Consider the following 27,866-nt stretch of genomic DNA (forward strand, 5'->3'; position numbering starts at 1 on the left):
AACATTTGGCAGGATCAAGACAACACCGCGATCCGTTGCGGCAGCTCGTAGATCCATGCTTCGATATGCGAAGCAAGTTCTCGTAAAGCCTCTAGATCAGTTTCGTAAGCAAATCATTCTCTTCTAGCTACGTTGTCCTCGTGCCGAACCGAATAATTGTTGTATCCACGGATCGATCGATCATAGCAGCCCCTCAATGTTCATCCTCAGTCCAATCGTTATATTCCTTCCTGATGATCTCCGCGCCCAATTCTGCAACGGCGTAAACCGGGCCGACAAGATTGACATCTGGTAGACGACCAAGAATGGAAACATCGCAGACTCGAAGTCGCCTGGTGCCGTATCTGACAAGTCGCAAAGCTCGTCAGCATGATCGCGCATAATGGTATTCAATCCGACAAGGGAGGTGGAGATCTTACACTCTCATATGAGAATCCACAACACCACCATTCTCCCGTGGCAGCATACGGCAAGTGTTACTGGCGTGCCAGTTGGGGATCATGTGCAGCCTGGCGTATCTGGAGCGAGGTCAGCACATGGTTGACGAAGTTTTTGGCGTTTGCACGTGAGCAAGAGCATGATGCGATAGAACTTACTCCAACAACTCTTCATCACTCTGATACTGTGATCCGGGCAGTACCTCACCCGCCGACCATTGCTGCAAAGCCGGATGAGCCGCGACCTGACGCAAATACTTGACACCCTGAATGGCCATCGCTCGATCCGCTTCCTCAGCAAGATACTATCATAATAATTATCGTCAACACTGCTAACATTTCGATATTCCTGCAAAAGGGAGAAAGGTGATCTGATGGACTTACATTCGGATCGATCACCGGATCACTTAAAGCGAAATTACTTCCCAACCTCACACTCCCTTGACTCAATGCCGCCAGATTGCTCACCGTGACCGAGAAATAACTCGTATTCTGCTGCGGTTGACCATACTCCGTGAAAGACTGCGGGTACCAAACACTCTCGTACAAAATCTCATTGTGCGCTTGGTCCGCCCAGCCTGCATCGATGATTGCCCCTGCACCGATAGCGCGCAGCTCATCAGCAGGGATCTTCTGGAAGCCGTTCGTTGCGCCCGAGGGAGCAGACCATTTGCTTTGAGCTCGCTCTTTGAGAGTAGAAGCAGTATAGAATTTCCGTTGTTCCTCGTTGAGGATGCGAATGTCGTTGACGAGATCGGTGGTGGATGCCACGTCTGCAAACTCAGGCTTCACGGCGTGGATGACGGAGAAGGAGGTATGGTCGTGCATGTTTTCGCCAACGTTCTCGTTTCCTACGACGACTGGAATGCCGAACTCGGTGAGTTCGTCAGCAGGACCGATGCCTGAATGCTTGAGGATGAAGGGAGAGTGGAAGGCTCCGGCAGAAACAATGACTTCGTTGTTGCATGAGACGTTGTGGAAGATGCCGGAGGTGCCGTCGATGAATGTCACGCCAATGGCTTCGGGTTCGGAGAAGTCAGAGTAGGATGAGTTATCGTTAGGGGCGAAGATGATGCGGGACACGATGGCGCGTTCAAGGACGTCTAGGTTGGGACGGTCTTTGGCAGCTTGATAATATGAGTCGTAAGATGAAGACCGTTCGAACTTCTCGTCTGCGTGGATAGTGCCTTGTTTGATGCCGATGGGGTTACCGCCATTCTGATCTTCCACAACTTGCAGGCCGATTGCCTCGGTGGCATTCATGAATGACGGGTTCGATTCCGGTACATAGCCTTGAAAGCCGATCTTGAGTGGACCTTTCGTGCCATAGTTGTTGGGATCCCAAGTCATATATGTATTGTCATTCGTGTTCTCTGGGTTGCCCACAAACACTGTACCTCGCTTGGCTGCACGTTGAATCGTTGTCCAGTTCCATCCTGGATTTCCATCACGTTCCCACTGATCGTAGACTTCACGGCTTCCAAGCCCGTAGAACAAGCCATTGGTAGCACTGCTGCCTCCCAGAGCTCGACCGCGGTGGTAGTTGAGAGTGCGATTGTTCAGATGCACCTGCGGAACCGTCTCGAAATTGTAGTCAAGCAAGCTCCAGGCGCCATTGAGCACAAATTGATTGCCTCCGGCTGTCTTGTACGTAGCCACCTGCTCCGGAGATCCTCCAGCTTCGAAGACTACGACATTGAACCTGCCGCTTTCGGTGAGCCGATTGGCAAGCGTTAAACCAGCTGTTCCGCCGCCAACGATACAGAAGTCATATTCCGGCTGACTCCTGATCCGTGGTGCTCCGGAGTATTGGAACGACGAGAAGTCAGGAGGATCATTCTCTTCTGCATGAACGAATGATGAGAACTGGAAGATGCAGAGCAACGAAATAGCAATCGCGTTGGAAAACATCGTGGCTTGCTGGTGGCGGTATTGGGTGAGCGAGGGGAATTGGAGTGCTTAAATCATGCGAGCGAGGCATGCCCAGCAGACATTACTGTTCTCCGGTCAGGCACTGCCGAGCTATCCACGCGACATCAGCATGGAGAGGCTATGTATATGCTTGGCACTGGGGGGCGTGTATGGATTGAGCCTGTGCACTCCGGATCCTAACAGCTCTCATCCGGACTGGCGTTATGAATCTCACCTGAGCCAAGCCTATGGTCTGTCCAAAAATTTGCACAAGGTCTCATGTCAGCAACCTGAACATTGGGGACCAAGCAGTGACACCAAGGCATCCGGAGGAATCCGTTCAAGTCATATGAGGCACTAATGCGAAAGCGGCTTATACGCGTCCCTACAGGAATCCTTGCTTGAATCTTACCCAGGGTTGCACAAAAGGCATTGAATACTGCGCCGACACAGCTTCGGTTTGGCATCGCGGACTGTAAAGATCGGCAAAGGATCCATCAACGCTCTGGCAATGTGGCTGAGCTATCGCACAGGTCATGAAACCCTGACACCTGGGGTAGCACAGCTACATGGATCCGAGCAGACGATCGGCGTAGCTGAAGAGACATAAGACTACACTAGAGCTTGGCGCCATGTCAGCAGGTTTTCAGTCAGATCCTGGCAGCGATTTACCATAGCCTATGTGAATTGGAGGCCTTCTCATACTTGGGGCTCCGTCGCGAGTCTGAGTATGTGATTGCTGTACCTGCCGTACGATTCGCACATCTTTCTCAGCGCGAAGCGTCCCTTCTGCAACGCTCGCACTTCGGTTGCTCTCTGGCATGATATGCTCCAATAACCCTTGAGCCGGTTTGCCTTTCATTCCAACTCCGTAGCGCCACGCTTGAACGCACAATCGAAACAAAGCTGACTGGAGTCGAGCCGTGATTACGCAGCGTCAGGATCAGGTAACCACATCATCATGTCCTTGTCTGCAGTGGCCAGTAAATTGTGTCGCGGGTTGTATGCAACGACCTTGGCTGGCTTCTGACTCGGCAAGTCTGCTGAAGGCTCTAGTACCTTGTCGGGTCTGGGCTCCTCGGCGCAGTCCCAAACGAGCAGATTGGCGGACCTCCCGTTTCCTCCGACAACGTATCTTCCGTCGGGTGAAAAGCATGCACTCGACTGGACGTAGGAAGGTGTATTGCCCTCGCCAAACATCGCAGTCGAGAGGTCGGCACCAGGAGCGTGATGACTGTAGTCCGCTCCCCCTGGCTTTTGGAGGTAGTGGATCAACTCGCCAGAGAATGCATCAAGGATGTAGTGTCCTGGCCCATTTGTGGATATCATCAAGTACTTTCCGTTGTTGGAGAACTCCATGCCCAACCAGCCCTCGCCGCCTTTTTGACCTTGACTCCGGAACTGATTCTCCACATCTCGCAGGTCGAACGTATCAAAGGGCGGCTTGTCGTAATTGCGCAGATCGTACAGGGCGATCGTCTGAGCCGGTGGCGAGGCGATGGCGATGACGGAGGCGCTCGCATCGTATGCGGTAAACCACGGCGATTCGAATACCAGCTGGCCTTGAGCGTTGGGCGAGCGGGCATCCCACAGCTTCACAGTGCCATCCATACTTGCGCTCATGAACTGATCGTTATTCGGACTGAGGTTCAGGCTGGTCACACGGGCGGTGTGGCCCTTGAAGTAGCGTATGAATGAGTTGTCGTGCATGGACAGATAGCGGATGTCATCGTTGTGCTTGGTGGAGGCGTAGATGATGGAGGTGCTGTGGTGAGTGAAGCGCGCGAGCGTGCTGCCATATTTCTGCGACTTGAGCTCCTTGGCGTGCTGGCCAGCCTTGATGTTAAAGAGCTGGATGGTGTCGTCGGAGCGCGAAAGTAGCAGGAATTCGCCGCTGTCGTCGAAGTCGATGGAGGTGTAGACGGCAGGCGGCGGTGCCTTGAACAGACGACACGGGCGGAAGGTGGTGATGACATCCTGCACGCGCGCCACGGCAGGCTGCTGCTGTTCCGTGACCATGTTGCGCGCAAGAGCGGAGGGTGTGGAGTGGACGGTGATGGGACGTGTCGTCTTCACCACATGTTGACGTGAACAGCAGCAATCGCGACTTTGTGCAGAATCCCTGTCGCTGCACTCGTGAAGCTTCTCGCTAGCGCCATGCGACATGCGAGATCGGCACCTGCACGGCACGACCGTCCTCACTTTTTGCTGACATGACAGCACATATTCTTGGATGACCTGCCATTGACCGACGCCGCCGACACGCCGCCCTCCGCTCACTTGCTCCCGGCCCGCCGACACGAATCTGCTCCATGAGCACGCGATAACACGACCGCTCACGCGACTCGGTGAAGAAGAGGGAGCAGCATGTCGACCACCATCGGCTCATTCGTGGCCGGCGGCATAGCAGCTTGCGGCGCTGTCACTGTCACGCATTCCTTTGAGACGATCAAGATTCGATTGCAGTTGCAGGGAGAGCTGCAATCCAAGAAAGATGCGCCTCGGTTATACAAAGGTGTGCTGCACGGCGTCAAGGTCGTCTATGCGAACGAGGGCCTGAAGGGACTCTTGAGAGGTCTAAATTGTGCTGTATGTTGCCCTTGTATCTGTAGCAATATTGAGTGTCTCGCATATTGACAATGCACCAGTACGTCTACCAAATGACCCTCAATGGCTGCCGCCTCGGCTTCTACGATCCGATACGAACTACCCTCAACTCCCTCGTCCTGACGCGATCCCCGTTCAACACCACTGATGCGAATGTGAAAGCGATGCAATCAGTGCCGGTCAATATCGCCTCAGGTGCCTCGTCCGGCATCCTCGGTGCGTTCCTTGGATCTCCGTTCTTCTTGGTGAAGACCCGTCTCCAATCATACTCCCCCTTTCTGCCCGTTGGCACACAACATCAATACCGCAACGCAGCTGATGGCATGAAACAAATATACGGCGCTGAAGGAATCAAAGGCCTCTGGAGAGGTGTCGGTCCTGCAATGGTCCGAACAGGTTTCGGATCCTCTGTGCAACTTCCCACATATTTCTTCGCCAAGCGCCTGTTACAAAGAAACTTCGATATTAAGGACGGGACACCTCTCCACCTGGCATCTTCCACAGCATCAGGATTTGTCGTGTGCTGTGTCATGCATCCTCCCGACACCGTCATGAGCCGCATGTACAACCAGACCGGCAATCTTTATTCAGGGGCATTTGATTGCTTATACCGAACGGTAAAGACCGAAGGTATTCTGGCAGTGTACAAGGGCTTCTTCGCACATCTGGCCAGAATTCTGCCGCACACAATCCTCACTTTGACATTGGCGGAACAGACCAACAAGCTCATGAGGAAATTCGAGGATCGAGTGCTGCCCAAAGAGACCAAGGAAAAGCTATGAATTGGTGGACGGTAGACTTGGACCATTTGAGACTAATCTGGTAAACCTTTTGTGATACCACTGTACATACCTGTATTTGGACTACGACGAATCTTGGAACATACTGCCCGGGCCGATGTCGCGGGCCTGTGGAGGTGGTATAAGCCGCCTGTACCCGAGAGAGAGCCCCCGACGAGGACGACAGAATTTGGAAATCAGTGCGCGTGCCCAGGCGCTCTGCACATATCTTGTCAGTAAGAGCAGTCCCGTCCTCAGACGATGAATTAGGCAAGGCACGAGATCGCGCGGCGGCTGGCTAAACCTGGCGCTAGATAGTAGCTAGGAACCCAAACTCATCACATCTTGAATCCTATGCTTGTCGTCACTGGGATACTGGTGGATGATCCGCTGCTCCTGTGCTTCAACTCCCGAATCTCACATAATGCGTAGACTCACATCTTGTGCCACCTGCTCCGTACAAAGCAAGAGAACAGTGCTCTACGCAACTCATGAATCGCGACCTTCATTCCGTCTATCCTATTCCAATCATGACTGCATAAATCTCGTACTCTCGTGAGAAGAGCTACGTCCAGATCACGACTTTCCTGACCCTTTGTGTCCATCATCAAACGCTTTTTGTCGCTGTCGATTATTCCAATTCAGCGTTCGCGAAATGCTATCCACCCAATCTTCGCTTCTGCGATCAAGCGGCAGGACCGATGGAAAGGGAAATCGGCTCGCTGAGATGGTGACATAGTCGCCCGGTTGGAGTTCAGATCTAGAATAGAAGAAAAAGACGTGTTAGCAAGGAGGCTTTTCCAACTTGAAAAGTATAAAGGGACACTCACCTCTCCTTCCCATCAAAACTCGCCCAACAGCTCGCCCTCGCATCATACGGCACGCCAATCCGCAAAACAATCGTATCCGGTAAAATAATAGGTCGAAAACTCAATGTATGCGGTGCAATCGCCGTTACAAGGATGACTGGGTTATCAGGATGACAAAGACTCCCGCCCGCGGCAAGATTATACGCCGTTGAGCCCGTGGGTGTCGCGACGCAAATGCCATCCGCTTGAACTGTAGTGAAATGCTCTTCGTCGCCAAACATTTCGATACTGCTCATTGTAGCGCTGGGCCCGCGGTCCATGACGATGTCATTGAGAATGTTGTGACTCCCGTCTGGACGATGCGTCGAGACATCGTCTGCGCCGTTCCCGATGAGTTCGTCGACTAGATCGCGGGAGTCTTGATCGTCGCGGTCGTCTTTTCTTCGTGATCGCATGATTGTTGCTTCGAAACGTAGGCGTAGGGACACTGTGATTCCGTCGCTGAACGCTGTGGTTAATGTTTCGGGGTAGCCTTCGTAGTCGAATTTGGTCAGGAAGCCTAGACTCCCCAATGCGAAGGACATTACGGGTGGTACGACGCGTTGGAAGAGCCATGAAGCGTATAAGACTGTTCCGTCACCTCCCAAGGCAAGGCAGATCTCGAAGAGATGCGGTTTCTTTCTGCACAGCTCGTTTGTCCAGAATTTGAGACGATCTTTGTACGATTCGTCCTGTTTGCATAGGCCTTCGGTATCGAACGCCTTGTTGTTCTTTAAAGTATCTTCCACCCATACTGTATATTGCTTCCCATCGCCATTCTTTTGTTTTAGTAACCACTCCGACACGTCCCGCGTGAACTTGATCAGCTTTTGGTCATGCGCCTTCGTTAATAGAAAGACATTCCTGACTTTGAGCAGTAATCGCACGCGGCCTAGCTTCTTCGACAATTCTCGTATCCCAAATGCCATATCTGATAACTGCTTCTTCGTCAAAAGCCTTGACTGTGTATGCTGCACATCTTGTGTCGAAGTGGGCTCGATGTCTTTATCTGCGGGTTTGTGCATATTCTCGTCGCGGTCGACAGGCCCGCCATTCTTCAATGTTCGCTCTTCAAGAAGAGAATGGACAAAACATGAGGTGATCTGTCGTTTGTGTCTAGGTCTCCTGCCTCCTCCTTCGTGGTCTGCCGGTTGAGCCATAGAAGCTCGTCTCCGCTGCGAATTGTGTTTGTCAAAGATGACTTCGAGTTGTTCGGAGGGGCCATCGGAGTCGCTCGTTACATGCAGTAAATCTTCAGCATCTTCCTTGTATACGTCAGTGTATGCAAGGGCTGCGACCGTTTGCGTGATCTCAATACCTCGCGCTGCCCACTTGAAGCTTTGCCGAAGGCCTCATCGAATGAGTTCTCGGTATTGTTTGAGCGAGCGGATATTCCATTGGCAGTATCCATATTGAGTATTCTGTTCTCGCAATTTTGTTGCTTAATCCGCTCCTCGGCTCTTTCAAGAATCCAGCTCATCCCGTAAGCAAACTGCAGGTGCTGCCCAAGTAGAACTCCAGAGCGGGTGCGCGTTTTCGTCGTCGCGTACTTATGACGAAGCTGCAAGCTGCAGCTGCAGCTTGAGCGGCGGGGACTGGCGGATACATATCGATATGGTTCCTGGAGATTGGTAAGATTTTACCAAGCAGTCCCTGACGACTAAGCGATTGATCACCTGGCGTTTCGTGACACGAGGAGTGGAGCAAATAGAGCCTACTGTTCTGATAGTAGCGATTGCGGTTCGCAGGGAGACAACAAGGTTCGAGGGGCCCAGCGGTTGCGACATCAAATTCTCAGGCGAAAAGCCAGCAGCGCCACCACATGAGTTGAGGTCCATAGCCCGCTCTATAAGAAACGAAAGAAGATCTCAAGCAAAGGACAACCTCCGATCTCGAGTACCTCTGCAGCACAAGATTCGTACAATTTCACAATGGTCAGGCCCACTATCACACCATGGCGCACACAAGCCGATCTACTCGCCGTCCGCTCCCAAATCTATTCCGACTCCCCAGAAGATCGACAACACGCAGTGTCGCGGATTATGGCATGGAAAATGCGCGGAAACCTCCCTCACTCTGTAGAAAGCACCGCGCTTCTCGTAGATGCCATCCTCCATCACAACAATAGCGATAGCTCTACAGATTCCTTCTTCAGCAACCGAGCCGTCTACTCTGCGGCCTTCACGCGCTTCGTCACCGGGTTCTGCGATATTGGGCGTAACAAGGAGCGCTCACTAGAACCGAGCTCGATGCTCGCCATTGCGAAGCAGATCGGCATGCCTTCAGAGTTCGTCACATTGAGACATGAAGCTACGCACGATGAATTGCCTGCGATTCAGAGGTTGGTGAAAGCTGTAGATGACGCACTGGCATGGCTGTGGGTGTTCTACTGGAGCAAGTTGGAGGAGCCGGGAACCGAAGCGAGCGTGGCAAAGTCATTACCGGAGGTGAAAGCTCGGGCAAAGGAGATCTTCAAGACTTATCGAGGTTCGAGGAGGGAGGTGTTGAAGTCGAAGAAGCCCCGAGACCAGACGGAGGAAACAAGAGCGACTAGTCGTAATTTAGTACGACTTGTAAAAGGGAGCAGGCTGAAGAGGAAGGCTGTAGCAGAAACATTGGTGGAAGAGAACCTGCTGATTCCATCGAAGCGAGGGTGAGTTGCTGCGAATGAAATATGGTTGACTACTGGCTGACAAGTAATAGACTCGGGACCCCTCTTGATGGCGCATATCTGATGTGGGATAGCTTGTTACGAGACATTGTTGCCTCGTCTCCTTCATTCTTGCCAGTTTTGCAGCAGAGCATGCTCGCAATCTTGACCCATCAGGAAATGGAAGGTACAGAGCAAGATGCAACTCGCGAGGCAATTTGCATGTGGCTTCTCCATATGACAGACTACAATGCCTCAGCCGAGCAGCAGACGGCGTACAGGCGTGAAATGATCACCATGTGTTGCATGCATCTTGGTTATTGGTTGACGTGGCTCGGAAAACGCTTGCTCGAGACAAGTGGCTCGGATTTCAGGACCGATTACCAGGACTTGTTCGAGGCGAGCCGAGACGAGCATGCAGCAGCAGAGGGTGCAAAAGAAGACACTATTATGCACGATGATATTGCTGGCCGAGACGCAATTGGCGATGTGTCCGCGGGAGGATTTGACCAGTCTACGGGCTGGGAACGTGCTCTGCCGCCGATAGCAGTGCCAATTGGTGTCGTCGAGGCACACTGATAGTTCGTGCCTGACGTGGCAAAATAAGAACTCTGTCACAGGCCGATAGTCTTTTGCATGTGAAAGTGTGCCACTGTGGGTCGTGTCCTTCTGACCAGTGGCCCTGCAGCGTTGCAACGCCACCACATGCTGCTCCGTCATATTCGCTCTCAAGTCTGAAGTCATGCAACATTGCATGCGTGCCACGCGTGGCCTGCGTGTTGGTCGAGATTCCGGACATGTATGGTGAATCTGAACCAATGCGCGGATGTTTCAGTATGACACCCCGACCCACATCTTCTGTCTCTCAGTCGTGAGATCATCGTGCTGAACCTAGCATCGTGTTCTTCGCATTCGCGAGCAGGTCTTGCAAGGCCAGCTGCGGCATGTGCTGTATGCGAAACCCCAGGGGTTAGAATCCGTAGCATGAAGCTTTGCCTCTGTGCTGCTGGTTCTGAAGTAGGACGCCAGTCTCAACCTCCGCCCGCCTTGATCGCGTCTTCTCGCTCGAGTACATTATCCTTGAAACGTAGCAGGAAGATGGTCTTCCCGGGCCACATTTCGTCTCCTTCGCCCGCCCAATGTGCCGTGACTCCTTCAGTGCCAAAGCCAGCAGCATCGCACACACCTTCAATGATGCCCGCGACGAAAGCCGCGCAGTTCAACTGACTCATCTCTTTTGGGATACTGATGAATGTGTTCACCACAGGTTCATTATCCACGATCATGTACTCGTTCTTTTTCGTGTTGCTCTGCTCAAGAGCATCTGCGCTGCGGTTGAACAGAGCCCTCCATAGCGCGCCATGAATGAATTGCAGTAGGTCGAGCATGCGTGTGGGCCGTGCAGCAGTTCGCGGCGGCTGTCTATAGAGCACCAGATCTAGCATCTTGATGCCAATGGGATATCCCGCGCGATTCAGACGCGTCTCGATCTCGCTGACCGAGCCTGACTTGGCATGATGGTAGGTGATCAGGCTGTTGAACAGGTAGGCGAAGGAGGCGAGCGAGGTCTCTGTGGCTTTGGTGCGGTTCAGATTGCGGTCGTAGATGGTCTTTCTGCTAGAGGGGTAGCGCAGCGTGGACACGAAGGGCTTTGATTGGGCGAGGGGGACGTAGTTGTCCTTTGGCGGAGGGGCATTCATGCCGGGCATGTCTGGCTGAGAGGATGGCAGGGCAGCGCAGTGTCGGATGAATGTTTCGCTGGATCACTGACCGCTTCTGCGTCAGCTGCTGTCACATGAAGATGATGAACAGGACGGGATCGCTGCCAAGAGGGCGACACGGGACACGGGGGTCCAGGATGATGGTGGCTTCAGCACGTCTACTCGTCATACGGCAATGACAATAATAACAACAGCACAGGCACATGCTGACCGGTTCTCCGCCGGGCGGTGACTCCGGTGTGAATTGGTGCTGCAGTGCGCAGCGCAGAGGAGGCGATGCGTTCTCGTGTGCCAGCAGGAGCAGCTATGGAGCGACGCCGCGACTCCTCCGTGCAGCGAAGGCCGATGCTGGTCGGGTCTGATCAGAGGCCGCGTTCGGCGCATCACAAGCTCAGAAGTGCGGCAGCGCAGCAGCATGTGAAGAAATGTTACAGCACCCATCCCTGTGCGACGCCGCCATTTGCATTATTGTCTGGACCGGCTCTGCAACGGTCGTGGGCGCATTCCACTCTTTCGCAACAAGTGCCATGAGTTGCCGGCTGGAACATTGCTTCGGGCGATTCGTACTTTTGGCGTAGCTCTAACGCAATGCCCCACGGCGACCATTCCCTTTGCGAGCCAGCTAGCACTGCAAGTCATGCGTCACATGGTCAGCCATCTCGCGATTCGCCTGAGTCCCGCCACGTGCCCGCCGTCCACCACCGTCAGCGGAGGGAGAGCAACAGCAATCGCGGTGGTGGAGCGCAAGAAGGGTGCGGTGCAGCTGACAGCAGCAAACCCGGTCGCGGCACGAGATGAGGATTCCCGAAGCAGCGCGCGCACGCATGCCGCATGCCTGCGCCCAAGTGTCGTCCGCTCGCTTGCCTTTGTCGTGCGCCTTCTAACTTCAGCATCGCCCGCTGATTCGCAGCTGCCGCCTTTCACATGAAGATGCACGGGCAGCGAAGCAACAAGCTTCGACGGATGAGGATGTCGCCCACAGGCGCGTCGTCTGCTCACCTGCCCTTCCCAATCCACTCCACTACCTACCTTACTCTCCCGTCCTCTCTTTACACTTCCCGCACCGCAGGCGTGAACCGCGCGCACGCTGCCTCGTCGACTACCCCGCCTCGCACCACTCCTCCACTCTGGTCCAGCCGCTGCCCATGCTGAGTAGTTTCATTATCGCCCATTTCCCATACGTGGATCCACGCACGAGACCATCTGTGCTGCATCATCAACCCACCGCTTCTGCCGAGCTTCAGGCGATTCACATGCAACCTGACGACGGCTAATCAGCCCGCCCCAAAGGCAAGACCGTTCGCTGCCCCCATACCCGCGTGACGACACCTGGTCTGCTCGACTCTGGGTGCTGGCCAATTTAAATCCTCCGGACTCGCCGCCGGACATACCTCTTCGTCTTATCTGCCTTTTCCCAACCACCGCCGCACCCACACAACGTCGCAGATATGGGACGAGCAGAGCGCGAGGAACGCGAATCACGCGCAAGACAAACCATCGCCCGAGCGATCCCAGAAGCCCTACGGTCCAGCATCAAGGCGAAGCATGGCGTGATGCACAGCGAATTGATCGACGACCCGCAAATCGTCGTCAAGAGCCCACAGAATGCCGCAACGGCTGCCCACCCTTCGCATCTCAGTGTCCGGATCGAGTCTGGAGGCTCGCTCGATGTCGCCCGCAAGATCTCTTATCGCCATTTCGTGAGTTCGGCCACCCGCAGATCCAGTGAGGAGCAACCCAATGTTGGCGTGCACAACATGGGATCCACGACGGTCCGGGGCGGTGGCTTTCTCAGAGGCGTGGGAGGTCAGGAGGAATATCTTTGCGCCCGGACCACGCTGTACGAGTCCCTGAGTGATGATTTCTACATGCTGCCCGTGAAGGGTGGCGTCTACTCGCCCGATATTCTTGTGTTCCGCGACGACCTTGCCGAGGAGTACAAGAAGAAACAGCGCTTCTTCGTCGATGTCATCACCGCTGGTACATTCAAGCATCCGCGAGAGGGTCGATCCGAAGATGTGGAGGGTGCCTGCAGCTGCGGTGTCAGCTATTGTGACGACCACAGGAGCATTATGATGCAGAAAATGAAAGCTGTTCTCCGGATTGCGCAAATGAAGGGGACCAAGCGATTGATCCTCGGAGCATGGGGAGTAGGGCCTTTGAATCATCCGGTCGAGGAAGTTGCGAAACTATGGCGTAAAGTCATATCCGGAGCCCAGCGACAGCGCAGACCCAACGCCGAACAGTGGGAAGGCATCGACGAGATTATCTTTGCACTCACCGAATCGTCCCAACGGAAAGCTTTCGAGAAACACTTCCACGATGTCATGACCTATGAGCCGCTAGAGCGCGTTGATTCTGCCACCACCTTGGAGGACGAGATGTACGCACGAACGCCGGACGCCAACCTTGTCATGAGTGCTCAAAATATCGAACTTCGCATCGAGGAGACCAAGAACGCTTATTCGAGAGCCCGACTAAAGGAGGAGCTGCGAGCGATCAATCATCAGATAGCCAACAACCGCAAGGCTCGAGCTTACAAAGACGACGACGATGCCAACGAGGCCGAAGACGAGGAAGACGACTTCGTTGTAGCCGGATATCCTGCCTCGGATGGCGAAGAACACACATATTATACACTTGCCGATACCACGACAGATTCCGCTTCAGACGCTGAAGACGCCAGATCAGAAATCTACGAATTCCGTTTTGGAGGGCCAGGGATTTCCGACTCCACGGCCGACGAGGACGACGAGCTTGATGGCCACGTTTGGGTGGCATACGCAAATTCTCCCAACTACAATAACGCAACTGGCTGGTACAATGGCAGTATCGATGAGTTACACACCATGGACAAGGAACAAAGGAGGATTCGAGGGTCCGTGAGTCCGCGCAGTCCGCTTGCGAGGGAGATGCAAGTCGAGCCCAAATCGGAACAGCCGCCACTCCCCAAGTCTAGCACTGTCGATGGTCTGCTGGAAAGATTTCGAAGGACCGACGTTGTCGATTAGAGCGAATAGAGTTCGTCTGGCCTCTTTTCTTCTCAAGGACAAGAAAAGCGGGCAGCTTCCATTTCCTTGTAATTTTGAAACATTTGCGTCGAAGCGATCAAGCAAGCAGGAAAGCAAACAGTCACATGCACACACAGCACAGTCTCTTTGAGCGACAGGAGCACCGCAGGAAGGAAATCTAAACTTTTTTGGGCATTTTGGAACACTGCATGGCGCATCGTTGGAAAGATTGGTAGTCTGACATATTCGGGAGCGAAAGCACAATTCATTTGTTGGCAGTGAGGAGCATATTGGATACACCAAAGTCTCGTTTGAAGACTTGTACATAGCAGACGAATGAAAGATTCATCGTCACAGCTCAACCCGATCATCAGGTCTTCTTGAACAGGTCACGGCACCATGGTCTGTGTTCTGTGCTCAAGCCAGGTTTTAATGATAATTGCAGCTCTGCGGCTTCGCGAGCAATCAACACCCGGATCGAACAAGTCCGAGCGAATCTGCACTGCAGGACGGGACACACACCCAGTTCTGCAAACTACGAATCGGGAAATTTTCTCTCGTCTCCCCGCACGCATGCATGAACAACTCGCAATGACGAGAATCATCTTTTCGCATCGTTGCGATTGATCTTCAAATTCTTCATGCCACTTCGAAATCAAAAATAGAAATCTAAGGCCCCCGACGCCACCACTCTTCAGCCGAGTCGCAATTCTAGTGTTCAAAATCCTTCGCTTTGCCGAGTTGAGGTGCAAAAGACGGCTGACGACGCCTGTTTGGGTAAACAGGATTGTGATCCCTGTTGATCTTTTGCGGGCGAAAGAACCAGGACTAGGAACCGGATTTGTACTTGCTTGGAAATCTGGAACTTGGTCGCTGGATGGCTGGAGCGGGCGGTTTTTCCTGCCATTGGCGAGGCGACACGGGCGATGGACGTAACCATGGTGCGATGTGCATTTCAGGATTGTATAAATATTGGGAGCGCCGCTCGTGTCGCGCGCGGACTTCATTCAGTGGTATTTGACAAGAGCACGCACTGATTGAAGGAGAGACATCGGGAAACTACACTGAGGATTCTCTTTCTACTGAGCGGTACCTATCTGCCAACCAATAAAGTACCAGGAGACGATCTGGGAAAGCTGGACAGTATGTGGTCAACGACATCTTTGATCCTGGCCAGTGCGGTTCTGGCGGGAGCACAATCGAATGGTCTCGCCGCCTACCTATCCTCAGTATGCGCTCCAAGGAATTCAAGTGGCTATCCTGACTTCAATGCTCCGTGCAATGCAGTAAGTTCTTACGATTGATCTCCCTGGTCGCAAAGATGCTGACTGTGATTTGCAGGTCTATGCCATCCAAGCCCAATGTATCTATGGCGGGCCAGATTTCCTCAACGACCTCTGGAATCTGAACATCAGTTCGCCCAGCGACGGAAACAGCAGACGGAACGCAGATCCGCAATCGCAAGACGGCGACGAGTCTAGTATTGATGAAAACAGCTTGCCATCTGGTCAGAGCGACGAGAACCAGCGAGTGTGCGTTTGCGAATCGCAGTTCTGGGACCAACTAGCTGGATGCGTGGCATGCTATACCGCTCATGCTCCGGACAGTGCCGTCGAGGCGGACATACAGCCATCTCAATTATCAAGCGCCAGCTCCTCGTACTGCGCGGCTAGTGCGACAGCTTCCGTGGGACTGGCAGGCTATCTCTATAATGTCTTTGGAGGTCTTTTGAACACTGGCTCCGGCTCGTCGGCCACGGAAACCTCGACTGTCAATTTCAGAGACCCGATTGGCAACAAGACTGAGGTCAGCTACTATTACACAGCAGCTGTGACAGGTAGCGCAGCTTGGCTGGTCTCGCAACCAACTGGCGAGAGCTCTGCGTCTCAGACTTATACGACCACGAATGTCCAGGACGGACAGATTCGCCCGACTGCTTCCGCGAACAATGCCGATGCTACGCAGACACCCGGCGGAAATAGCACTGGAGGTGACTCTGAATCTTCCGCTTCCAGTTTCAACATGGTGAGTGCTGGAAGTTTGGTCGGTCTCGTTGCCTTGGTGGCTTGGCTGTGAGCGCGGATACAATAATCGTTCGCCAGATGATGAGTTGATGACAGCGCGGAGTTGGGAGGTGCATACTTGTTTCCGCCTTTCAGAGAGCTTGATGATTGAGTTGCATTGGGTACTTCATCCCAAGTTTGGATTTCCATCCATAATGTCTTTTACGGCCTTCGCTGCCTTCTTCTTACGCTCCTCTTCTGGCAATCCAGCACTCTGCTCCCTCACCGCGAGTAGCTGCGACATGAGTTTGTCCAAGTCGTCGACTTGAACAGCTTGTGCTGCAGTGGTGAAGCCCTCTCCACTTGTATCTGGGTCGTCCTCTTCATTCAATGCAGCCTTCATGCCAAACAACTCAGCGGTCATCTCTGCCTCTTCTGTGCCAAAATCGCCAAAGTCATCTGCCGTGAAGTCCAGATCATCGAGGTCTACCTCATCGTTCTCCGCAGAGGCCCATTCGTTCGTCTCGAGAACTTCCTTCAGCCGCTCGAAACCCACTTTCTCTCCGTACTCATTCTTGCCAGTTGCGCTATAGTCCACGTATTCGAAGCCGTACTGCATGCACAGATCTTCTTGCTCTTCTTGATTCGCAGTCGCGCTGGTCACAGCCTGCTTCCCATGTGGCTTCGCTACTGCCAGTAGCGTCGTGTCCAATGCAAGCGAGTGCTGGTCCACTACTTCTTTTATGCTCTTCAATGCCTCCTCAACCTCTGGACTGATCTTGCCATCTGCTTGACGCTGAAAGCAGTAGATCCACGCTCCAACCTCGTCAACCACCTCCTTCGCCTCTGCCTTTAGAAACTCGGCCTTCCATGATTCTATTTCTGACACTTCGTCGATCCAAATTGGCACGTTCGCTTTGTAGTATGTGGTTTCGGCGTTCCATTCGTGCGTCAGCCCAGCGGTGGAGCCATCGACGTGCGGATCGGGAGCGGAGCCTGTGAGATCTGGCAAGGCGTTAGACGTTGTTGGTGAGAGGCGTTGTGGCTGGGCCGGGTGCGGATGCCTCGCTCACCTTTGACAACGTCCAGCGTCCCGGACTCGCGCGTCCCGAGCAGTAGAATACGCCGCGAGTGTTTGATGTCCATGTCGAGAATGGCGTTGGAAGACGAGGATTACATGTTGCAGGTTGAGTGGAAGTGGAAGAAGGTAAAGTTGAGCGGAAAGTGGAGGGGCAGTGTCATCACGATTTCGATGTGCTACACATCGAATCACATATCTAGTGCGGAGGGACGGCACAATTCCAACACGTCCAACGGTCCCTCCAGCCTTGCCTCAAAGTATCCGCACTGCTCGCGGCATGTCATCCACGTTGCCATCTGCCCATCCTACCCGCTCTGCTCGCAGACGGAAGAACACCTCAGAGTTTTGACCACGCTCTCACTTTCATGTCGCTCCTTCAGTATGGCGTATCTTGTGATCTCTCAACAGCCTCTGTCCTCTACCCTCTGCCGCCTCGTCCTGAGCCACGAGCGCGATTGACAGTCGCTCTTCCTCTAGCCAAACCAACACCGCGTCCTCGAGTATTCCGCGACCTGAACATGGGTGCGTTTCTGTCAAAAGTCAGTCTAAGATCGCTCATTTCGTAGGCGGACACGAGCAACATACCGCAGCATGTCCGGTACAATGAACAGTCGCACGTGCGAACCTCGAATGTAGACTCGATCCAAATGTGTGACGCGTCCATCGCGTTGTGTGACGTTGATGTTCTCCAGTTGGCAGTTCATGTTGTCCTCAGCTATTATCAACCTGTCAGTTCCCGTTTTGCTCCTTCCATTATGGTAGGCCCTCTGGTGCTTCTCCGACTGTTCTCATTGTAGACGCACCTTCGACAAGCTTTCCGCGGTAAGTCTGGCCGGAGTCGATCTCAACCGTGACTTGATGTCCCTAGAGCGCATATCGTCAGCTACAGAATCCTCGTGTAATCGCAGGTCCGCCGCAAAGTGGTTGCAGAGTAACACTTACGGTGGCCTCGTTGAGGAGCTTGATCGGGATGCCGATTGTGGATGTCATGTTCGCGACTCAATATTCGTGGTCGCGGAAGGATCGAGGGAGATTTCGGGCGCGAGAGAGTCGAATGGAGGTTGTTGTCGTGTCGGAGGTGGAGCGCGAGTTGCGTAGTAGCAAAGCCCAGAGCTTCACTTTTCTCGCGCTAGCGCAATGCCAAGCTTCGGGCCTGCTGCCTCTTGCTTTCACATGCGTCTTTGCAGCTATCTTCTGAGCTTACCATTCTCAATCCCATCATGAATGTCTCAGCGACGGTCAATGTTCTTCGACTACTAGTCAACCCATCGTTATGTCTCCCCCACCACACCATCGCGACATTCGATCAACTCCCAGTCCCCCTTTCGCAAGCCTTCATCAAGCCTGGCTCGGACAAGAAACCGGACATCAAAGCCGTGGTTCTTGACAAAGATAATTGTTTCGCACTTCCTAAGACCAATGTCATCCACCCACCTTATACCTCCAAATTTGAAGAACTTCGCAAAGCATATCCTGGATCCAAGCTCCTCATAGTCTCCAATTCTTCCGGCACAAATTCAGATCCTGGACATGCAGAAGCTGATCTACTCGAACGCAACACGGGAGTAAAAGTCCTGCGACACAGTACCAAGAAACCCGGATGTCACTCCGAAATCATGGAGTATTTCCGCAGCCAGCCTGAGACTGGAGTGACACGGGAGAATCAGGTGGCCATAGTCGGGGATAGATTGTTCACTGATGTCATGATGGCCAACATGATGGGAAGCTATGGAGTATGGATTGAGAATGGTGTCAGGCAGGACTACGGCCTTGTAAGCCATTCTCCAAGACTTCCCTTTGCCACGATATAATATTGATAAGCTAACATCATGGTATAGATGACAAGGGTCGAGAAAGGACTTCGTACTTTTCTGCTACGACGAAGCTATGTGCCTCCGGAGCCCAAAAGCGACTTTGAGTGAATGATGCAATAGGAGAGCATATATATCCACCACCGATCGCCCTCGGGACATCTCGTTGCATCGCCGTCCTCGACATCTTACCGATCCGTTTTGAACGCATAAGACATCCAACTCCGGTCAATGTTCAGGCAAAGACTTTAGCATCCACCATGTGCTTCATTCTCTATCCCGAATGCGATCGATGCCGCTGGCCAGAGATCGGAAACATCCGAGGCGTAAAGTTGTGCGAGACATTCGAGAAAGTCGTGCTAGACCGAGATAGGCGCGTAGCGTATGCTGGCGAGAACCCTTCTCCACAGAATCTGGCAGACTGGAGGTGTCTCGGATTGTACACCTTCATTCGTGCAAATGGCCCTCAATACGACATCTGGATGAGCCGCGACTGTCTTCGATTTGCTCCAGAACAAGTCCCCTATCTGTGCCAATACTGCAAAGCTAGGGATGCAGAGCTGACAGCTGCATTTGGGCTCCTTGCGGACAACGCGGTTGACTGGACAGAATGCGTCAACCTCGATGCGCCAGTGTTCGGCTTCGTGAACCAGGCTGCAGCACCGGCAGGTCCTGCTCAGCCCGCTACGACTTTCGATCCAGCAGAACTAGAGACAGTGTCCAACATGAATTGGGAGAACCTCTCGCAGCCTGGACCATCGACGAGGAAATCTGCTGTCGTTGCCGATGCTCAGAAGCCTGCGGTACAAGTGCCAAACCTTTTCCCATAGTCTCAGATACTGTCTCAGAAGAACGTATAGCCGTTCCATAGCAGAAATGCAAAGTTCAGTCCCAGGCTGGCAACAGCATACCACTTGTCCAGCTCGACGACACTGTAGATCCAGAACGTGCCAAGTGGTGGAGCCTGTTTCATTACCGCGAAGTAGCCGTAGGAATTGCCAACGTGAATTAAATAGCATCCTGCTCCCACTGCTGCGACGAGAAACAGGAGCTGTCTGACCAAGCCCAGCTTGTACGCCAGATCCGACTTCATCATCAAGATAGCGATGAAGAGAATAGGCAAGATGGTACCGGATCGTCGAAATATTGCGGGCCATATGATGTCTTGTGCGTATTGGTTGTATGTCATGACGTCCAGAGTGAAATGCAACATGGACAAGCAGACTGACCAGAAGAAGGCATTTCCAACAGGGCCGATGGGTTCGTTGTCTCCTAGCCCGACATCGAGGATGTTGCCGCTTTCACCTCGCGGGATGCCATCGGAGTATCTGTTGTCAAAAGGCTGTCCTTTTTCCAGGAGCTCCTTCTTCTGTTCGTACAAGTCTAGTAAAGTTGTGCCTTTGGCTGGACGAGCATCGTAATCAGGCTTGGCCATCTTAAGTTTGGGCATCTTCGTGGGTGCTTCGACAGGTTTGCCACTTTCTTTCGCAGCCGCCCGCCGCTCCTTGCGGTTTCTGGGCTTCTCTTCGTCAGCCATATTGGTGCACAAGTGAAGTGGACGAGTTGTGCAAAAGTGAAGCGTGTAGAGGTGCAGGCTTGGCAAAAGGAGGTTGGAAGAGGCTAGCGTGATGCTATTTCCAGGATGGTCGTTGCTAGACAAGGATCTTCCGAACGCCCCTTCCTCTTGTTTGCGCTCGCCCATCCAAGCGCTGAAACACCACACTCGTTACCCAGCCCCATCGTTCGGCCCTCCCAGCAGCCGTTGACGACTCCAGCCAAGTACTTATCCACGCATTGATAAGAACGACCGCTGCGCATACCAGCCGACTGCGAGTCACCAACATTTCTCCGTCCGACCACTCCGACCACGCCCACCACCGCACTGCTCCAGACGTGCGACCAATTCCTCCACCATGGGCTTCGGTGATTTTGTGTCGATATGCGACAAGGTCCCTCTGCCGCTATGTCCTCTGGTAGGGCCTACTTCGCCGATCACGGGCACGAATAGCGTGCAGACGACCTGCTACGCGCGATCCATCGAACTGGCGAACACGATAATATTCCAAGGCGCGACTGGTTTCGCGCACATTCTGGCCCTCGTGATGTTGGTCGTCATGATCATTCACGTGCGGAGCAAGTTCACAGCAGTGGGTAGGTGCAGGAGAACTGGAATACCACAGGGTTTGCGAGGAGCATATGGCTAATCGCATAAATAGGGCGCAAAGAGATGACTTCTTTCTTCTACCTATACACCTTACTTACGATGTGCTCCTTGGTCATCGACTGCGGCGTGGTTCCTCCCTCAAGCGGCGCATACGCATACTTCGTGGCTGCCCAGTGCGGACTGGTATCAGCAACCTGCATCTGCCTGATGATTAGTGGATTTGTCGGATTCGCAATGTACGAAGATGGCACGACACTCTCGATCTGGCTCATCTACGGTTGCAGCACTATCATGGCTCTCATCTCGTTTGCTGTGTCACTTTTGACATTCAAAGGCTGGGGAGGACTCGGACCGGAGAGCACAATAGGATTGTTCGTGGTGGTGTACCTCTTCAGCGCGATCTACCTGGCCGTCTACGTTGTTTGCCAGGTGATCCTGGTCCTCGGAACACTGGAGCAAAGATGGCCGCTATTGCACATCATTGTCGGCGTTCTGGCTCTCATCATTGGTCAAGTCCTGATGTATGCGTTCAGCGAGATCATTTGCGAGAATGTGGAGCATTACGTGGACGGACTATTCTTCGCGACTCTTCTCAACTTGCTGGCCGTTATGATGGTCTACAAGTATTGGGACAGCATTACTCAGGAAGATCTCGAGTTCAGCGTGGAGGAGAAGAACCACAGCTGGGAGGTCCAAGAGCCATTCCTGGACGAGGACAAGCGCAACACATTTTATCAAGATAGCGACAACGGAGTGTATCAACAGCCAGGGCATAGGGGCTCAGCCTATGGATACTAGTTGCGTTTCTGCACTATTATTTGATTGCATAGCGAGGCGTCAAGGACCAAGGAATCACACCAGATGAATGAATATAGCTTACTTTTTAATGTCGTAATGACATCAAGATGTGCTTTTGCGGAAAGCTCTTTAGAACATGATCTATCATGGCAATTCTACCATATTTACACGCCCTTCCGTTTCTTCAGGTCGTTCACGACCATGTATCGAGAGATTCCAATCCACCCCCACCTGAACCATCGCATCTGGCTAACATGTGCGGTGGTCATCGCTTGCTGCGCCTTCCTTACGTCCCCGGGCGAGCTTACCATAAGCAAAGGATTGGGATAAGCTCCTTTCTCTTTCGAACCCAAGACAGTTGCCAGTACGCTCGCTGCCGAGTCCAGTATGCTGCTGTACTTCCTCACTATGTTCACTGATGTGAGTGTGTAAAGTTTCACCGGATTCTCCCAACCAGTATGCCGTTGCATCAAGGTTTTCAAGAAAGTAGTACAGCCGTGTAGGAGCGAGATGTGATTCGGATGGCCGCTGACTCCTCCCTCGTCGAACGTGATCAGGACATCAATGTTCGCTTCTGGAGCTTTGTTTGCAGGGGTACTGCTGACATTGGGAGCGAAGGCTTTGAGCAGCGTTTGCGAGATCAATTTTGCATCCCACGTCGCTGTCATTGAATCCGGAAAATTCTTGTCCTCTATCACGAAGACGTGCTCTGCTTTGCGGACCCCGAGTAAAAGTGCTGAGTCTACGAGCTCCTTTTTGCGGATGTGTCCTAGGCCATCGGCATCACCGCTACTGAAGCAGATGATGACGATTTGGTTTCCGAGCTCGGGGTTCGAGAGGTAGCGAAGTGTCGGCGCGAAGAACATTGCTTCATCGTCTGGGTGGGCAATGACGAGGCAGATGCGCTTGCCCATGAGGGTTGGGAATGATCTTGTCATGTACGCGGTGAAGAGCCATAGTGCCAAGATGAGGGCTGGGATCTGGTATAAAAGAGTGATCATCCTGGAATGGCTTCGCGTGTGCTTTGCTTGTCTTGTTCTTGACCACTTCCTCGCATGTTCTGATCTTTCGTTCATAGATGTTCGAAGTGTAACTAGTGGAATCAATTGTTTACTTTGTGCTACGCTAGCCTACAATGGACGCCCCACCAGAGGAAGGGGCAGTTCGGCAAAAGTCACATCCTTGTAACCGATCAAGGACATGCTGCAACCTCCTCGCTCACGACACGACTTCGCGACTTCAAATCTTCATTTCCACCAAGACGAGTGAAGAAAATCACAAAAGCAAGCCTCCTCGCTTACACGATCTACAGAATTATATCGGCCATAGGTCCGTGGTGTACTTCGATACGACTGAATTTGGCGTGCGTCACTGGCGCATGGCTTGCACGCTACAGATCGCCGCGATGGTCTTGCCAATGTCAAGCTCCTCACGAATCCGTTGCTTGGGTCTTGGTATACACCTCGAATGACGATGCTGGACCCATGTCCTGCGCTGTAGGCGACGTGGAGTAGGTGTGAGGGGAAAGAATAAGTATGGTTATCATCTTCGCTACTTCTGTGAAACATTAGGTGCTTTCTCAGTCTCATTGCAACCCGTCGTGTCAGTATGGCGGTACTAAACTTCAGAAAGAGGGAGCGTAGCGATTTTCCACGGCGAACAGACTCTGATGATTCTGCCTCTGATCGAAAGGACGAGAAGGTGGACGAAGATCTATCTGGCGAACATGTAGAACGACAGGATCCAGATGTGCAACAACAAGCGAGTGTTCTTGCTTCTATCGATCCCGCAAAGGAGAAGCGTCTCGTGCGCAAGATTGACAGATGGCTGATGTATGTACGAAAGTCGTCGCCAGCAGTGTCTCAGCTGATCTGAACATAGTCCTTTGGTCATGCTGCTTTATCTGATGTCGTTCATCGATCGTGTCAACCTAGGAAATGCAAGACTGTACGGCCTCGAAGAAGACCTAGGCATGAACCAAGAGACAGGTTATGAATTCTCGGTTGCGATCACGGTATTATTTCCAACTTATGTCGCATTCGAGCTTCCAAGCAACTTGGTCATGAAGCACTATGTGCGTCCATCACGCTGGATAGCATTCATCACCATCTCGTGGGGCTTTGTTGCGACATTCTCGGGCTTCACACAGACGTATGGAGGGCTTCTCGCATGCCGCGTTTTGCTCGGACTGACAGAGGCTGGCTTGTTTCCGGGCCTGGTCATCTACTTGACGCTATTTTACACGCGTCAGGAAATAGCGTTACGCACTGGTTACTTATTCGTTTCCGCTGCTGTTTCCGGTTCTGTTGCTGGGCTACTCGCATACGGTATCGGATTTATGGATGGTCAGCGATAACTTCTCGAGAAATTTTAAGATCAGTGTTGACTCTCTTCACAGGATTGGCAGGAATGAGCGGATGGAGATGGATCTGTACGAACTGCCGATCTCTAGTGTGAGCCTTGCTGACGTGGACCAGTGATCATCCAAGGACTACCAACAATCATACTTGGCCTGTATTGTATCTGGGGCCTAGCTGACGATGCTGACACTGCCTTCTTCCTCAACGAGGAGGAACGAGCACTCGTGAAAGCACGTAGAGCTGCCCAAGGTACCACCAACGAATTCGACTGGGCAGACTTTAGACTTGGCATGAAAGATTGGAAGACATATGTCTTCTCATTGACACAGTGAGTACTGTCCAACGCCCTGAGTTTACCGTATCCGTCCTAACGGGGTCGAATAGATTCTGTGGTAATGTGTCACACTATGCCTATGCCACATTCCTGCCCACCATCATTAGGGAGATCTTCCCGGATGCGAGCACCGCTATTGTTCAGCTTTACACTGTCCCGTGCTACGCCACAGGAGCCATAAGCTACCTCATCGTAGCGTGGTTCAGCGACCGAACACAGCTCCGTGGCCCTTTCGCTTCTGTCTTCGCCTTCATCTCAGCAACAGGATACGCAATCCTAGTCGGTGCTGGGTTGACTGGAACAGGACCTGGAGTCCTCTACTTCGGATGCTTCGTAGCAGCAGCAGGAATCTATGTGATTCTTGGACTCAACATCGCCTGGCTCAACACGAATAATCCTCGATACGGAAAGCGAGCAACGGCTTCGGGAATGCAAATCATGTTGGGAAATATTCCTGGAGTCATTTCGCCCTGGCTGTATACCAACAGTGATGCGCCTTTGTATACCAAGGGCCATTCTGTGAATGTGGCATTGGTTGCTCTCGCGGGCGTGGTGCATGGTTTCATGTTCTTTTACTTTACGTGGGAGAATAAGCAACGCAGTATGGGCAAACGGGATTACAAAATTGAAGGCAAGACAGAGGAAGAGATTGCGGAAATGGCTGACGAGAGTCCGAGGTTCAGATTTACTAGATGAGGGCGTGTCATCTGGCGACGCTTTCTGATGCATTTGAGTTGCTTCCACTCAAGCTCTGCCAGCTTTTCCAAGACCTGCACCAAGCTGCGATTGCCACAGTAGGCTGTAACCACCTCATAGCACAGTGAAAAGAAGATCTCACTTACGCTCGCTCTCCTTCCCGAAGCCTTTGGGATACTTGCGAGCATGGTCAGGTTGGCCATTGTACGAGCGATGCTGCTCTCCATCATTTGAAGTGTCGTTACTGTCAATCATCTCGTAGTCTGGATCCTCACGTTCTTGGACCGGATCATCCAAAGGGACGTCAACGAATTCAGATGCACCGTACTTGGCTCCAGCCTTGAATCCTTCTTCTCCTTTCTTGCTCTTTGATTTCACGCCTGTCTCTTCAAGGAGTTGGTTCAGTCTCTTCGGACCTTGCTTCTGTTGTCCTCCTGAAACGCCAAAACCAGATGCTGGTTTGGCTGGTTTCTTCCCTTGCTTCTTCTCGCTGCCGCCGCTGTTGCTATTCTTGTCTTTGGTTGGTTCGGACATCTGTGCAGTTCAAGGTTCTGTGAGTTTTCTCTGGTGCTGGGGTATCCATCGTAGAGATCAGATCTGAGACGATGACATAAATAGTGAAGCGTTTCAACAAAACTTTGCATTGTTAGCGGGCAAACATTCTTTTTGTCGTGAATATGATATCCTCTAAGTGGCAATGTGAAGCCGCAATCGTTATGGAATGTATTGAGGCAAACTTCAACTCTTTCGTTGTTGTTTCTTGTTTGAATCCAACCAAATACCTACAACAATTACTCCAAGGACAATTTACTCGCTCTATCAGCAGCAATCTCACACATGGCCTGCAGACGTTATCTGTCAGCGTGAAACAACCAGAAACATTCAAGGACTCACCCTGATGTTCGCCAATCTCTCTGCCTGGAGGTTGCTGTTTGCGATCCGTTCACGCATATCGTGCATGATCACAGATCGGCTTCTCCCGTTCACGAACACCACATATCGAAGGCCGGGGTAAGTTTTCTCGTATTCTTCGTTGAGATTACGCAATTGCTCTGTTTCATCTGCATTGCCCTGCAATTGTGCTTGCTCGGCTTGCGATTGCGCGCTTTCAACTTTCTTTGCGCCAAGACGAGGATGTGAGCCGAGAATGCCTTCGAGCCATGCTGTGTCTGAAGTTGAAGCAGATTCGGCAAGGTCGGTGAGTTGGACGCCAATGGCTGAGATGAGGTCGGCGTAGCTTTCGAATTGTTTTTCATGGAGTAGAGGGACTGATAGTGTGTGGAGTTGTGTGCTTGGTTCGAATAACAGGTCGAGGATTGCTGCCCGGTCCGCTGTTGGTAAGTTTGGGATGTCTGCTACCGATGGCAGCTTGGATACACCCATGTTTGAGATATTGCGTTTGTTGCAGAGAGTTTCGATGATGTCGTTGCTGTTTTGTGATAAATGCTAGGAGCAGAGCAGCTGTGGTTTATGACGGGGCAAGCTAGGCGGGACCGGGCAGTGGGCCAGCTTCACGCGGCCGGCTGCGATGGATGAAGACATTGCGGAAGTACCACCTACAGCGCATAGAATTATCTCTCAGCAATGCAATGGTCGTATGTAGTGTGAGCAGAGCGTTGCGATCTCGCAGCGGCCGTTCTGGCGCACACGTGCGTGCATGTCTCACGGCGGCCGTAATTTGCTGTACCTGTGGAGCTCTCAGCACCGCGTGGCAGATCAAATGTGCGGAAAGGGTAGACGAGTGTGTGATCTTCAGGTCCGCCAGACGACAGATTACAATGGCTTCGGGGCCACGCGCCGAGCACTGGCGGAGGGAGGTGTGGAAAGCACAATGGCCTCCCTCGATCAGATGGCGGAGTCTCTACAGGCACTGCGTTGCGGGTGGGTGATGTTGCAGCATGCTACGCGGCGAGAGGCGATGCTGACGATGATGTCTCCCCCGCCAACCGCGGTCGCAGGCAAGTGAGTTCATGATCGAAGCCCGTCGAGCCAGGGTGTGGCGGGTGGTGATGGCGGCGATCGCGTGCTCTAGTCGGAACTCTATCGCCAGTCCAGTCGGCGGAGGAGATGTGCATATTGTCCGATTGTGCATGCATGCACGCCATGACCGCGCATCGTCAAAGTTGCCGCCGCCGTTGGACGTTGCACGCTGCGAGAGTGGTGGACACGCACAACGCTCGAGATGATAGCACGCAGCGTGTTATCATCGCACCCCCGGCGAGACTCGCAGATGTTGCGTGTTTGATCGCCGCCACCGAGGTGCGACAAGCGCTCGTGCGCACGTCGCCCAGGGGTGTGCTTTTGGCGGCGGCGCGGCAGAGGGCAGTGTGGTGGGCCAGCCTGCGCGCCATGCGCTATCTCCTGAAGCCATTTTCCATCCTTCTCGTCGCGCCCATTGGCTCGAGCGAGGTGCACCTGGCAGTAGCCCTCGCCCCAAACTCTATCCTCACTTGAGCGTCTTGGAGTGCAAAGGCGCCCGCGAGCAACTCCTCCTGCGGTGCTACACTCTGCCCTTGCACTGCACGAGAAGCGTGCGTCGTCAGCCTGGCGACACTCCTCACACACCCGCCTGTCGGACAGGTGTAATGTCTCAAACGTCAATGCCCACACTAAGCGACCTCCGAATAGACCTAGGATAATCTGCCCACCGACGAG

At 52.9% G+C, this 27,866-nt stretch overlaps 18 protein-coding genes across 18 annotated transcripts; 8 read left to right on the forward strand and 10 right to left on the reverse strand.

Annotated features, from left to right (window-relative positions):
* Positions 1 to 193: 193 nt before the first annotated feature.
* On the reverse strand, positions 194 to 2,348 carry CKM354_000061100 (uncharacterized protein; the record flags this gene model as incomplete). Its single annotated transcript, XM_044795705.1, has 4 exons — positions 194 to 344; positions 420 to 518; positions 597 to 742; positions 822 to 2,348. The coding sequence occupies 4 exons, from the start codon at positions 2,346 to 2,348 to the stop codon at positions 194 to 196; spliced, it is 1,923 nt and encodes a 640-aa protein (XP_044651640.1).
* A 927-nt stretch (positions 2,349 to 3,275) lies between these two features.
* On the reverse strand, positions 3,276 to 4,367 carry CKM354_000061200 (WD-repeat containing protein SWD2; the record flags this gene model as incomplete). The annotated part of the gene is made up of 1 exon (XM_044795706.1): positions 3,276 to 4,367. One exon carries the CDS (start codon positions 4,365 to 4,367, stop codon positions 3,276 to 3,278), a length of 1,092 nt encoding a protein of 363 aa, XP_044651641.1.
* A 348-nt stretch (positions 4,368 to 4,715) lies between these two features.
* Positions 4,716 to 5,737, forward strand: CKM354_000061300 (uncharacterized protein; the record flags this gene model as incomplete). The annotated part of the gene is made up of 2 exons (XM_044795707.1): positions 4,716 to 4,937; positions 4,997 to 5,737. The coding sequence occupies 2 exons, from the start codon at positions 4,716 to 4,718 to the stop codon at positions 5,735 to 5,737; spliced, it is 963 nt and encodes a 320-aa protein (XP_044651642.1).
* A 573-nt stretch (positions 5,738 to 6,310) lies between these two features.
* On the reverse strand, positions 6,311 to 7,993 carry CKM354_000061400 (uncharacterized protein; the record flags this gene model as incomplete). Its single annotated transcript, XM_044795708.1, has 3 exons — positions 6,311 to 6,494; positions 6,565 to 7,847; positions 7,901 to 7,993. The coding sequence occupies 3 exons, from the start codon at positions 7,991 to 7,993 to the stop codon at positions 6,311 to 6,313; spliced, it is 1,560 nt and encodes a 519-aa protein (XP_044651643.1).
* A 520-nt stretch (positions 7,994 to 8,513) lies between these two features.
* Positions 8,514 to 9,811, forward strand: CKM354_000061500 (rRNA-processing protein LAS1; the record flags this gene model as incomplete). Its single annotated transcript, XM_044795709.1, has 2 exons — positions 8,514 to 9,235; positions 9,286 to 9,811. The coding sequence occupies 2 exons, from the start codon at positions 8,514 to 8,516 to the stop codon at positions 9,809 to 9,811; spliced, it is 1,248 nt and encodes a 415-aa protein (XP_044651644.1).
* Positions 9,812 to 10,263: 452 nt separating this feature from the next.
* On the reverse strand, positions 10,264 to 10,941 carry CKM354_000061600 (uncharacterized protein; the record flags this gene model as incomplete). The annotated part of the gene is made up of 1 exon (XM_044795710.1): positions 10,264 to 10,941. One exon carries the CDS (start codon positions 10,939 to 10,941, stop codon positions 10,264 to 10,266), a length of 678 nt encoding a protein of 225 aa, XP_044651645.1.
* A 1,460-nt stretch (positions 10,942 to 12,401) lies between these two features.
* CKM354_000061700 (uncharacterized protein) lies at positions 12,402 to 13,964 on the forward strand (the record flags this gene model as incomplete). Its single annotated transcript, XM_044795711.1, has 1 exon — positions 12,402 to 13,964. The coding sequence occupies one exon, from the start codon at positions 12,402 to 12,404 to the stop codon at positions 13,962 to 13,964; it is 1,563 nt and encodes a 520-aa protein (XP_044651646.1).
* A 1,145-nt stretch (positions 13,965 to 15,109) lies between these two features.
* On the forward strand, positions 15,110 to 16,040 carry CKM354_000061800 (uncharacterized protein; the record flags this gene model as incomplete). The annotated part of the gene is made up of 2 exons (XM_044795712.1): positions 15,110 to 15,250; positions 15,306 to 16,040. 2 exons carry the CDS (start codon positions 15,110 to 15,112, stop codon positions 16,038 to 16,040), a joined length of 876 nt encoding a protein of 291 aa, XP_044651647.1.
* Positions 16,041 to 16,154: 114 nt separating this feature from the next.
* On the reverse strand, positions 16,155 to 17,113 carry CKM354_000061900 (uncharacterized protein; the record flags this gene model as incomplete). Its single annotated transcript, XM_044795713.1, has 2 exons — positions 16,155 to 16,972; positions 17,041 to 17,113. 2 exons carry the CDS (start codon positions 17,111 to 17,113, stop codon positions 16,155 to 16,157), a joined length of 891 nt encoding a protein of 296 aa, XP_044651648.1.
* Positions 17,114 to 17,466: 353 nt separating this feature from the next.
* On the reverse strand, positions 17,467 to 18,038 carry CKM354_000062000 (mRNA splicing protein SMD3; the record flags this gene model as incomplete). Its single annotated transcript, XM_044795714.1, has 4 exons — positions 17,467 to 17,578; positions 17,634 to 17,763; positions 17,852 to 17,912; positions 17,991 to 18,038. 4 exons carry the CDS (start codon positions 18,036 to 18,038, stop codon positions 17,467 to 17,469), a joined length of 351 nt encoding a protein of 116 aa, XP_044651649.1.
* Positions 18,039 to 18,268: 230 nt separating this feature from the next.
* On the forward strand, positions 18,269 to 18,970 carry CKM354_000062100 (phosphatidylglycerophosphatase; the record flags this gene model as incomplete). Its single annotated transcript, XM_044795715.1, has 2 exons — positions 18,269 to 18,820; positions 18,887 to 18,970. 2 exons carry the CDS (start codon positions 18,269 to 18,271, stop codon positions 18,968 to 18,970), a joined length of 636 nt encoding a protein of 211 aa, XP_044651650.1.
* A 149-nt stretch (positions 18,971 to 19,119) lies between these two features.
* Positions 19,120 to 19,689, forward strand: CKM354_000062200 (uncharacterized protein; the record flags this gene model as incomplete). Its single annotated transcript, XM_044795716.1, has 1 exon — positions 19,120 to 19,689. One exon carries the CDS (start codon positions 19,120 to 19,122, stop codon positions 19,687 to 19,689), a length of 570 nt encoding a protein of 189 aa, XP_044651651.1.
* A 14-nt stretch (positions 19,690 to 19,703) lies between these two features.
* Positions 19,704 to 20,396, reverse strand: CKM354_000062300 (uncharacterized protein; the record flags this gene model as incomplete). The annotated part of the gene is made up of 1 exon (XM_044795717.1): positions 19,704 to 20,396. One exon carries the CDS (start codon positions 20,394 to 20,396, stop codon positions 19,704 to 19,706), a length of 693 nt encoding a protein of 230 aa, XP_044651652.1.
* Positions 20,397 to 20,772: 376 nt separating this feature from the next.
* Positions 20,773 to 21,821, forward strand: CKM354_000062400 (uncharacterized protein; the record flags this gene model as incomplete). The annotated part of the gene is made up of 2 exons (XM_044795718.1): positions 20,773 to 21,010; positions 21,076 to 21,821. The coding sequence occupies 2 exons, from the start codon at positions 20,773 to 20,775 to the stop codon at positions 21,819 to 21,821; spliced, it is 984 nt and encodes a 327-aa protein (XP_044651653.1).
* A 164-nt stretch (positions 21,822 to 21,985) lies between these two features.
* CKM354_000062500 (uncharacterized protein) lies at positions 21,986 to 22,822 on the reverse strand (the record flags this gene model as incomplete). Its single annotated transcript, XM_044795719.1, has 1 exon — positions 21,986 to 22,822. One exon carries the CDS (start codon positions 22,820 to 22,822, stop codon positions 21,986 to 21,988), a length of 837 nt encoding a protein of 278 aa, XP_044651654.1.
* Positions 22,823 to 23,429: 607 nt separating this feature from the next.
* Positions 23,430 to 25,211, forward strand: CKM354_000062600 (uncharacterized protein; the record flags this gene model as incomplete). Its single annotated transcript, XM_044795720.1, has 5 exons — positions 23,430 to 23,653; positions 23,703 to 24,166; positions 24,220 to 24,252; positions 24,299 to 24,509; positions 24,566 to 25,211. 5 exons carry the CDS (start codon positions 23,430 to 23,432, stop codon positions 25,209 to 25,211), a joined length of 1,578 nt encoding a protein of 525 aa, XP_044651655.1.
* Positions 25,212 to 25,349: 138 nt separating this feature from the next.
* Positions 25,350 to 25,745, reverse strand: CKM354_000062700 (uncharacterized protein; the record flags this gene model as incomplete). The annotated part of the gene is made up of 1 exon (XM_044795721.1): positions 25,350 to 25,745. The coding sequence occupies one exon, from the start codon at positions 25,743 to 25,745 to the stop codon at positions 25,350 to 25,352; it is 396 nt and encodes a 131-aa protein (XP_044651656.1).
* A 257-nt stretch (positions 25,746 to 26,002) lies between these two features.
* On the reverse strand, positions 26,003 to 26,594 carry CKM354_000062800 (uncharacterized protein; the record flags this gene model as incomplete). Its single annotated transcript, XM_044795722.1, has 2 exons — positions 26,003 to 26,053; positions 26,106 to 26,594. 2 exons carry the CDS (start codon positions 26,592 to 26,594, stop codon positions 26,003 to 26,005), a joined length of 540 nt encoding a protein of 179 aa, XP_044651657.1.
* Between the last annotated feature and the right edge of the window lie 1,272 nt (positions 26,595 to 27,866).

The sequence above is a fragment of the Cercospora kikuchii genome (assembly GCF_019650295.1).
Source record: "Cercospora kikuchii DNA, contig_00001, whole genome shotgun sequence".
Lineage (NCBI taxonomy): Eukaryota > Fungi > Ascomycota > Dothideomycetes > Mycosphaerellales > Mycosphaerellaceae > Cercospora > Cercospora kikuchii.